This window comes from Pholcus phalangioides, unplaced genomic scaffold, assembly GCF_987345545.1.
Source record: "Pholcus phalangioides strain wild (caught in Gottingen) unplaced genomic scaffold, Ppha-v1.0 ptg000003l_1, whole genome shotgun sequence".
In the NCBI taxonomy this organism is placed as follows: domain Eukaryota; kingdom Metazoa; phylum Arthropoda; class Arachnida; order Araneae; family Pholcidae; genus Pholcus; species Pholcus phalangioides.
In genome coordinates, this window is record NW_028301596.1 from 30,840,629 (window position 1) to 30,851,239 (window position 10,611).

Here is a 10,611-nt window from a genome sequence, read left to right on the forward strand (position 1 = left end):
AATGACAGTGGTTCAACAAAAATAGAGGATTATCCATTGTTGGAAACAAAGTTGAATGCCCAGAAGGGCTATAATTAGCTGAAAATAAAATACAGTATATATCAAACGTACAGAAAAAAACCACAGAAATAGTTTGTACTATATAACTATCTTAACACACAGCTCATAAGCCACTTTCTTCTAATATAGTTTTTCCTCGACCTAAGGGTACAAACATAGTGGTTTCAGATTCTGTAAGTTGGCACTGTTGCTGATTGATTAAAAACCCTAATTTCAAGCTTTTTCACCAATCAATCAGCAACAGCATCAACTTGCAGAATCAGAAACGAGCATGCACTATGTTTGTACATTAACATCAGCAAAAGATGGGACTGGTTGGTCTGCAAGACAAAAATTTAATCAAATGATTATGGGTGGAGGCCCATTCCTGAAATGACCAGCCTACATACTTGCAGTACAGGTATCATGATTATGAAGTCCATGGACAAAACCCACACATTAAGACTGCATTGATCTTAACCCCCCTTTTTATTGCCACCTACATTCCCCCTTCTTCATTAGCTCTTGGTTTTGGTATAACTTATATGCAAGTAAAAGAAATGTAATCTCAGCTGATGCTTCTAAACAAAGAAAGTATGCTGGCAAATGTTCGCATAAGTAGATCAGGTTAGGTGTCCAAAATTTCACAGGCTGAAAAATCATCTGCATACATGGATGGGATTGAAATGCTCCTGGTGCAAATTGAAAGAGGTTCTTGGGACAAAAGGGCATTGTCATTACGACCTATAGTATTAATATTTCCATTTCTCCAACAATAGCAGTTGACTCATCAGGAAGTTGCATTACTGGATACTGCATTTCATTTGCTTTTACATACAAGTTTTTTCAACCTCTGACTGACCAATGTGGTCACAACATGTACTTACACATTTTCTGCCTTTGAGGTTTGATGTACTTCAGAGTAAGAATCCCTTCTGAGCCTTACCGCTTCTCCGAACTGAATGTTCTCTGTTCATTCACCTATTCAGGGTAATTTAAACAACTCTTGATGATGCCAATCACTAGAGTTAGGAAAATCTTAAGAATATGAACTTGTACTGATGATGGTCCTTTGCTCCAACCACATTTTTTTTTTTAAAATCCAACTGAAAACCTTGTCTATTAAAAAACACACATACCACATAGAACATCAATTTCAATTTTTTTACTTCAAATTAAATGCAACTGAAACTTATTGTTTCCAAATTGAAGCATGTGCTACATCATTAACTCGCACTGAAGAAGTCAAAGACTCAACATACCTAATGCATACACATATAAAAAAAAATCAATGAATGCTTTACACTTCAAACATAAGACTATGATTCTACATGAGCACATGAATTTAAAAGATGTTTTGAAATTTAATGAAGGAAAAGATCTTTCTTCAGATAGTTCTAAAATTCACGTTATCTCAGCTAGACAACAACTTTTTCCACAGTCAAATGATGAAACAAAACGAGCAAAGATTTCATAAAAGTAGATACATAACAATACATTAAATATACAAGTCATCGAGAAAAAAAATCCACATTCCGCTGTTTAATTTTCGAGATGTAATATATGATCTGCTTAATTATCGGTCAAAATTTACTTGCTTTTGAATTGATTTTGATGAAATAACATTTTTTGGCACAAATCAAAAATGAATGAATATCTCTATAACATTACAAAATAAATCAGTCCTAGGATTACAATCATGATCAAACAGATCAACCATATTAAAGTATGAACATTCATTAACAAGTCACAAAAACCTCAGCTTTTGTAAACCTACTCAGCACAAAACTCGCACGAGGTTTGTATGAATCAGGTTTTATTAGATTAGAGTCCATCAGTGGACTTTTTGGAAGCTGATAAATATTGCTGAATATTTCCAAAGAATTTACAGTCTGTATATTTGAAGCCAGGGCTTGGCCAATTCCAGCTTACCCCATGGCAACTTAAAAATCAATTTGGCATCTAAAATTTTCTATGCTTAGTTACTAAATTGAAGTCTGAAGACAATACAGCATTTTCCAGGATTTATATCAACAAAAGCAGTAGAAGGAAGGGGGAATGATTTCAATAAGTCACTGGAAAAAATTCGGCTGGCACTTACATTTTTTTGGACTTAGTGAAGCTCTGTTCGAAGAATTAATAGTGCTCAGAATGACACGTTTTAGTTACAAGACCCACAGAATTTTCGCATCTCCCTGCACTTGTTGCCAACTTGAGTGTTGGCTAGTTTTCTCAATTAGTTGTAAGCAATTTTCATCATGTTTGGTAACTAAGCCCATTTTATTGCGATCATTTTTTAAATTCACAAAAAAAAAAACAAAAAAAAACCCAATATATTTCTTTCAGAACAAATATCAAGGGAATGTTTTTATGATAACAGATGCGAGATGTAACTACAAACATGTAAAAAGTTACACAAACCTAAAACATCAAAAGGCTTCGTGACTCAGCGGAAATGCGTGACACACACAGTGAAGTGCATCCAGGCATCTCATTCAACAATACCTTGGCAAAAAACCAGGCTGATGCTTTTGATAAAATTGCTTCAGTGATTGCGAAAATTTAGCCATAGCAAATTCTTGAGCTACAAAATCTATTTACTTAGTGTATCAAAAAGTAAAAACTCGTCACAATTCTGTAGAACTACAAAGCGTAGAATGCAATAAGCCAAAAGGCAGTGAAAGAGAGCAACAATGGAAGTGAAAAAATATATTCAAGCTAAGTATGAGGGTCTACAAGTAAACAAGCTTACAAAGCAGGGTTTTCCTTGGAGCAGGTTTTCTACGGCACCTGCAACGTGAAAACACAGGTTTGTCAAAAAACCTGACTTTCAGGTGTTTAACCAATTTGTGTTTTCATGCGGCACAGAAATTGTACTCCTAGGAAAACACAGCTTAAGGGTCTCATTAGTAAACAAGCCGACTGACATCAATGTAAAAAATTTGGTGTTGTCCTCAAATAGCAATTTAGTAATCACACATGGAAACTATTGAGAGATGGTATTTTTTCAGCATGAAATATACTGAGAAATCTAATTTCTCAGTATATTTTGGGCTGAAAAATATCACCTCTTAATACAAAAACACCAACTGAGGCAAAAATTATTGTAGTTAGGGAGGCTGCTATGTTTCCACTCAGCGCTTCATGCAACAAATGCATGTTAGAAAAAATTGAAAAGTGTGTATCTGGTTTATTGGTTAGCGCACATGTCCAGGGGACCTAGGTTCGATTCCCGGAGGAGACAAATCACTTTTCTTTCCAAATACTAGTTTCAGCATAACATCCAGAAAATTCAATTTCTTAGTATGCATGGAAACGTATTGGCACCTATGCCAGTTTTTACCAACGTCAAACCCCAGCGGAAACAGTTGAGGCCAATTATAAGGAACTGGCTCTGTCAGTTATTTAATGCATTGAAAATTTTTTTAAACACTTATGAGCTCTGGACAAATTACTGAAGACGAACAAGGTACCACTGTAAGTGAGGCCAAGATTGCATAGATGCGAGACTCTGTCAAGTTTGCAACTACAATAAGTTGCAAAATGTGAACTGTACGTTTGCTACACATTTCCACTATCACATGCATACTGAATCAAAAACTGGTGCTGAGTGAGTCACTCCTTCGTTTGTGGAATAGTCACGATGAGAGCAAACAGCAGCAGAAATGCCATGCCGGCAACACAAAAACTACATGGATAAACATAATTCAGACAGAAGCTCACCAACTTGGCGAAGATCTAGATTATAAATCTCAGCCTCAAGTGACATGGAAGCCTTTACCATTTTCTATGCGATTTACTTTCCAAACCTTCTACCTCATAGATTATACAATCCAAGCAAAGAGCGTTAACTATGAAACAAAGAAATAAAAATAATTTATGGGAATAACAACTTAAGGAAAATTGTGCAGAAAAATAAGGAAGAAAAAAAAATTGCAAGTTCAGCAAATATCTAGATGCATTGAAGATACATTTACAAGTTAATCTCTCACTATTAAAAAAAAAACCGGCAAAATCATCAGAGTATAAAATGGATTAATTTTTGATGAACCATAAATAATGAATGAACGACGCATGAAAAAAAAAAAACACAATCTGATTTGAGAATGAAAATTCGCTACTGGAAAATATACAAAAAATGATTTCTGGCATATACACAAGTTTTGAAGAAAAATAAAGTACCTAAAAACATGACATACACAAGATACAATCCTATATTAGACCTCTCATTTTCTTGTATTCTTCCAAGTTTAAGGAACGTTTAGGAGTATTCTGTGGTATTGCGACGGGTGTGCGGTTGGCATTCATAGAAAACGATGTTGGTGGCACTTGCAAATCAATTTTAATGTCAAAGTCATGGGCACTGAACATGTCGTCCTTGCTCATCGTTTTTGCAGCGGCAGCATTAGCGCTCAGCTTGGAGGCCTCTTCTTCTTTCTGTTTCCGTTTGCGCTCTTCCTCCTCCTCCTCGGTCTTCTTCTTTAGATCTTTCTCCTTTTGCATTTGGATCAACATTTGAGTGTTCAGTGCAGTCTCTCTGGTTTTTGTCACAAGGATGGGCATGCACTTGCGGCGTGTGAATGGATCGTCTGCGACGCCATACTTGTTGCGCAGTGATTCTTCCTTGATGGCTTTCTCTGCCTCTGAAATATTGCGTAAGCGATTGCGTTCGTTGATGTAACTGATGGAGCTGATTGTCTTGGTGCGCTGCTTATCCAACTCCTTCGCCCTTTCTTCAAGCTTCTCGAGATCTTCGGCTATCTGGCTGGCAAGTTCGTGATCTCCTTCTATCTCGGCCATCTCTTTATTCTTTAATAACTGAGTCTTTCTCATTGCATAGTTATGAGGATTTTTCTTGAATCTCTCCTTTTCTCGGATGATCATCTCGACATCGTCCTCTTTGTATTGATAGTTCATTGCGGTCTGAATATCTTTTGACTTTTTATTGATATCATCAACGGTAGGCATGGCCATCGCAGCTTGTTCCAGTGCCTCTTTCCACTTGTAAAACTCTCCATCTGTAAAATCTTGGTTGGAGACAAACTCTAGACGGAAAACTCTGTCCTGTGACGCGTGACGTAACTTGAGGCCCTTGTTGGTTCTAGTTACACCTAACTGATAAATCTTGGCTGTTTCCACCACCTCCATGATCTCAGCGATCCTGTACACCGGTCGGCCGTCATTGTTTCCAATGCCAATACGAACAAAGCATCCGATTACAGTCTTGGTGAAGAATGGTGCATGCACCCATTTTTCCAATTTGAAACGAGAGAGACGTATTCGTCCAAGTTCTTCTTTGTTTGTAATGTACTCGGCCTTTCGAGGTGCATCATCATCATCTTCGCTTCTCGAATGATACGACCCCTCGCTCTGGTCATCCTTCTCATTCCCACTCGCATCATCATCATCGTCATCTGAATAGATGTCGCTGGCTTTCAGTTTCTTGACCGGCTGTTTGGAATCTGAATCAGACGTGTCGTCATCATCTCTTTGTTCGGCGTCTGCGTCAGCCTTTTGCTGCTGTAACTCCGCAGCTTTACGTTTTTTCTCCCTCTGCTCTTTGAGGTCTTTAATCGCCTGCGCCTTCTTGTCGAGTTTGTCTTTTTTCTCTTCCACCATGCGGCGTCTTTCCTTGCTCCTGGCACTCACCTCACTCTTCTGCTTGACGTCCTCTTTCTTCGTCCTTGATTTCTGTTCTTTTTTCTTTGCCAATCGCAGCTTCTTCTCTATCTCAAATCTGGTTCGGAGGACTTCACGCTTTTCAACCCTGTTGAATATCTCTTGTTCCCTTTCTTTCTCAGTCATTTTCATGAGTCTGGCCCTGTCCTCCTCGTCGCCCATGAGGTTCTCGTCGTAGCCATCGTTGAACTCGTCCTCCAGCGACACATCACTGTCGGACGCAGCACCAGACCCACTGTCGGAATCAGTCACTTCGCCCTCTTCGGGACCGGAACTGGCAGCATCACCTTCTTCTTCCGCCGAAGAAGAGGATGAAGACGGTTTCTCTTCTTCCTTGGTGCTCGGGGCCGGAGACTTACGCTTCTTCTTCGTTTTCTTCTTGGTTCTGGAATCCGAATTCCAATCGCCGTCACTACTCGAAGACTCTGAATCCGAGTCTGACTTCTTGACATCATTTTTGGCTTCACCGCCATCTTTTTTCTTACCTTCGTCACCGCTCTTGTCCGAAATGTCTTTTCGCGTCCCAGCGTCATCCTCATCTCCGCTGGTTCCGCTGTCACTACTAGAATCGTACACGACTCTGTTCTTCTTCACCATCTTCGTCGCGATTGTATATTAAAACCACTAAGATGTTCCCACTAAAACAAAAAATACGGTACCTACAACTATAATATTTTTTATCTTTCAACATTCAACTACGGACAAAGAAGCACCGCCATTACAAATTAACAACAAAACTTAATACACATCAGAGTATTTTACTTCGTTTTTTCTAACAATTATCGACTTCAGAGATTCAATCAGTCATAGCCGTCTCGAATCTCTCAAGGGGAATAAGGAATCCAAATTAAAAATTCCTCATACGAAATTTATACCGTATTTGCTCGAGGTATACCCCCCCCCCCCCCAATAATATTATCGTCTGCTTAACGGTTCGTTTATCTGCTGCATAGAATTGTTATTATGGCGAGTATGAAAAGTCTCGTCGGTGCAATGAATTGCCGTCGCATAATAACCTCGTCGGTGACTTTTTGCCGATGGCTGAGTGACAAGACGATCGATAAATCAATCGACGACATTGTTAAAAAGAGCAAAGTCGTCGTTTTCATGAAGGGCGATCCAGAAGCTCCCCGATGTGGTTTCAGCAACGCCGTCGTGCAGATCCTCAGAATGCACGGCGTGCCTTACGACAGTTATGATGTGCTCCAAGATCAAGATCTCAGACAAGGTAAATAATATAATTTTGACTTTGTGGAAAATATTAGTCAGCAACGGGTCAAAATCAACATCATCAATGCATGTAACAGGACTTGACTAATCAAAGTGCAGACAAATATTTTAAGGGTCGAGCTTATCTCTTTTGCCCGTGCTAGTAATCAAACACATAAAAATAGAGGTGCCAATACTAATTTTTCAGTTGCAACAGCAACCTGGTGCCTGGGATTTGCCAAGCCCTATGGCTTATAATCATGCTAATATGTCAGAGTAGGTCTTGAGCTTTGTAGTTCTTCAGGCGCCCAAACAGGCGCTGATCCAGAATGATGGGGGAGGGGGGTGAATTGCAAAAGCTTGTTTGGTAATCCTGTATATTACAGTACAGACAAATTTTAGCTCTTGGAAGGAGTTCCCATAGCACCTCTTTTTCTATGACATCTTCAGCTATGAATGGAGTGGAGGTAGGCATCTTCAGCTGCGAATAGAGTGGATCCAGGGTGATGTGTCGGTAAAGCAACTTGTTTCGCAGTTGCATCAGATCATCCTGTATTTTATATGGTGGATAAATTTTCCTAGTGTTATTCGGCTCGTGGGAGGGATGATCAGCCTCCACCCCCCGGATCTGCACTTTGGCCCAATACAGAACATAGGCTCACCAAACAGTGCAGTTGGAACTTCAAGGCATGAATGCGAGCCAATCTCCTCATTAAAAAAAATGTCTTGCCACAGGCAGCATCAGGCCTACAATGGTTCAATCATTACACTTCACTCGTGGTTTGAAAAATATATAGCAGTGCTGAAAAACTGGCACAGGACACTAGATGTCTATTGTTAGGTACACATGTAACTTCCAGCACAACTCTAGGTACATATGTAACTTCCAGCGCAACTAATTTTGTAGTAAATTTATCACGACAATCGACTGGAGTTGTGCTTGGTTTGAAAGCAAGAAAGTAGATGGTCACCTTTTTTTTGCAGGGCACTGTAGCACGCAGGTATAGCTTGCAGGAGATACCTTTGAAGGTCGTGGGGGGGGGGGTGGCCTGATGACAATGCCATTATTTAGTCCCGCACACCAGGATCGTAACTAAATTTTTGTGGAGGAGGGGGGGGGGAAATCAAACATGATTTTACCCTCCACTGTAAAATTTGATGGCTTTAATTTTAGATGGGAACAAAAACATGTTATAATCACCCACAGCAGTTCCGTGTGGCCTCCCATGTTTAGCAGTCATGATAACCTGGGGCATAATCATGGGAACCCTGTCGGCAGTATAGTGAGGGGTCAGTTGAGATTGGTTTTTGGATTTTGAGGCACAAATGCGAGCCAATCTCATTGGGAAAAGTCTCTTCCTGAGTAGAGCAACCTGACCTTTAACACAATACTTATAAAACAAAAAATCAGGCATCTATCATTTTCACTTTAAAATATGGAAAACAGATGGCAGAAGCACTAGGAGACAAAATGGACATAACTCAGACAAACATAAACATGTTAACCCTTTGACTCTAATTAGACACAGGTCCCATGAATGGGATATATGCATTCCATCATTCACTATGACTACTACTTAACCATACATGTATATGCTCCTGCATATAACCTGCATATGTTCCAGTCATACTATGACTACAACATATGCAGGCATGGATCCAGGACGATAAGACAGGATTGACAAATTCTGTAACTTCATTTGTTCCTCCCTTATTTTACAGGACATGCAAATTTTTGCATATTATTTAGTTCTTGGGAGAGATAGCCGTTCCCATCGCCCTCCCTCTGGATACATGCCAGATGGAAAATGGAGCAGAGCACATATTTTAGCTGCAAAGGGAGCTAAAACGTGTGCTGTGACTGGAGCTAGTACATCCAGGGCAATGTTGGAGAGGCGACTTAATGTGTATGTGCATTGGATTATCCCGTATTTTATAGGATAGAAAATTTTCTCCATGCTATTCAACTTTGCAGAGGGGCAGTTCCCTTATTGCTTCTCTCTGGATCCATCCTTGGGCATATATGTCATTAGTTAATTCTTTCTCATAAGCTGAATGTAAGTGCTGGCCTGAGCCTCAATATAACTAACATGTATCATTTTTTTGGTAAAGGAAAATTTCATTGTTTTATTATTTTTTGCATATTTGATTAAAATAATTCTTAAATGTAGGTGTCAAAGACTACAGTAATTGGCCTACTATTCCTCAAATTTACATAAACGGAGAGTTTGTCGGAGGTTGCGACATCCTTCTGAAAATGCATCAAAGTGGGGACCTCATCGAAGAACTGCGGAAAGCAGATATTACTTCTGTTTTATTGAAACAGAATGCTACGGACAGTGAGAAATGAATTATAGTTTTCATCATTATTAGTTTTACTACCAATATTGTTTAGACACTTTGATAAATAAATCTCATCTTTATTGCTTTCTGAGAATAGTTATAGGATTGTTGCTTCATGTTATTTGGAAGAATTTTTTTCAACTTCAATGAAAGAAAATTATAATAAAAATTAAGCGAACATGTATATTTTATGTGTAAAAGTCACAATATTAAAGGGTTCAGACAACACAAAATTTTCAGAATTTATATTGGTGTGTTTACTCAATATATAGAGAGGTTAAAAATCCTGGGAAAAAATAAAAAAGATTTTGCGTTCATTTTTCTTAATGGCAGAAAGGAAAGACTTGTAGATGAAAAAAAAAGTTTGTAGATGTAATTTTGAGATACCCTGTACAGAGAGATTTCTCATTTTCAACACCCTAGGCTATAATCAACACCACCTGTAAAAGCCTCTGCAAGAAGCTGGTGATGTCACTGAAGTTGTCCATTTCACCTACAGTCATTGGATATATTGCAAAAAAAGCAGGACCATAGTGTACCTTTTCAAGGCCCTGGGACTTGGGTGCCCTTTTCTTGAAAGGTTTATTATTATACAAAACAAGCCACATAGTACATGAGGTTTCCCAAAATTATAATTAATAATTTTTATTAAACTAAGATTAATTTACATTAATTCAAACAACATTTATTACATTAACTTTCGTTAATTTGAAAATTACATAAATTACAAAGAAAGACTTGCTAAATTGATGTCCAATTTTTCGAAGTTTTGAAAATATGTCATCTAAGTAGTTAGTCATATATAGAAAAAAATTGTGCGATTTTGTCAAGAATTGTAAGAGCGTGGTCAAAAAAGGGTTAATGTTTTTGATTTTCAACTATAGATGGCGATACCAGCCATCTCTAAATGTCTCTTATGGTTTAGGAAGTTCTGATTTCCTGTCAGTAGATAGCAGCACGGGTCTCCGATTTGTGGAAATTGACAAAATGTGACCATATAACCCACATTTTATGGGACACTTGTAATTTTGGTCATTTAGACTTTTTAATGAAAACGCAGGCTCCTAACTACCGCTCGCGGACTGGTGTGTCCATCATGTTATATCGACGTCATAGTTCAAAAAGGCGACAACTCAGAAAATTGCATTATTGAATTATGCACATCCTGAGAACGGTGGAAAATGTCTACCTGTTTCTAACCACCACCTTCCCCACTCTGCTTATATGCTCCCTGCAATAATAAAATCTGAGAGTTGATTCCCATTCATTTCCACCCAAATTGAATCCTTGAAATGCACATTATCTCGAAACAGAATTTTGAGTTGCTGAATTTTTGAACTG

At 38.5% G+C, this 10,611-nt stretch overlaps 2 protein-coding genes across 2 annotated transcripts; one reads left to right on the forward strand and one right to left on the reverse strand.

Moving 5' to 3' along the window:
- Positions 1-628: 628 nt before the first annotated feature.
- Positions 629-6,457, reverse strand: Rtf1 (RNA polymerase-associated protein Rtf1). Its single transcript, XM_089247480.1, has one exon. It carries the CDS (start codon positions 6,313-6,315, stop codon positions 4,252-4,254), a length of 2,064 nt encoding a protein of 687 aa, XP_089103606.1. The 5' UTR covers positions 6,316-6,457; the 3' UTR covers positions 629-4,251.
- A 134-nt stretch (positions 6,458-6,591) lies between these two features.
- On the forward strand, positions 6,592-9,370 carry Grx5 (Glutaredoxin 5). The gene is made up of 2 exons (XM_089247481.1): positions 6,592-6,946; positions 9,099-9,370. The coding sequence occupies exons 1-2, from the start codon at positions 6,682-6,684 to the stop codon at positions 9,275-9,277; spliced, it is 444 nt and encodes a 147-aa protein (XP_089103607.1). The 5' UTR covers positions 6,592-6,681; the 3' UTR covers positions 9,278-9,370.
- Positions 9,371-10,611: the final 1,241 nt, after the last annotated feature.

Coding starts and splice junctions, on each gene's coding strand:
- Rtf1 (XM_089247480.1), bottom strand. CDS start 6,315: ATGGTGAAGAAGAACAGAGTCGTGTACGATTCTAGTAGTGACAGCGGA.
- Grx5 (XM_089247481.1), top strand. CDS start 6,682: ATGGCGAGTATGAAAAGTCTCGTCGGTGCAATGAATTGCCGTCGCATA. Junction 6,947..9,098: donor AGATCAAGATCTCAGACAAG/GTAAATAATATA, acceptor TCTTAAATGTAG/GTGTCAAAGACTACAGTAAT.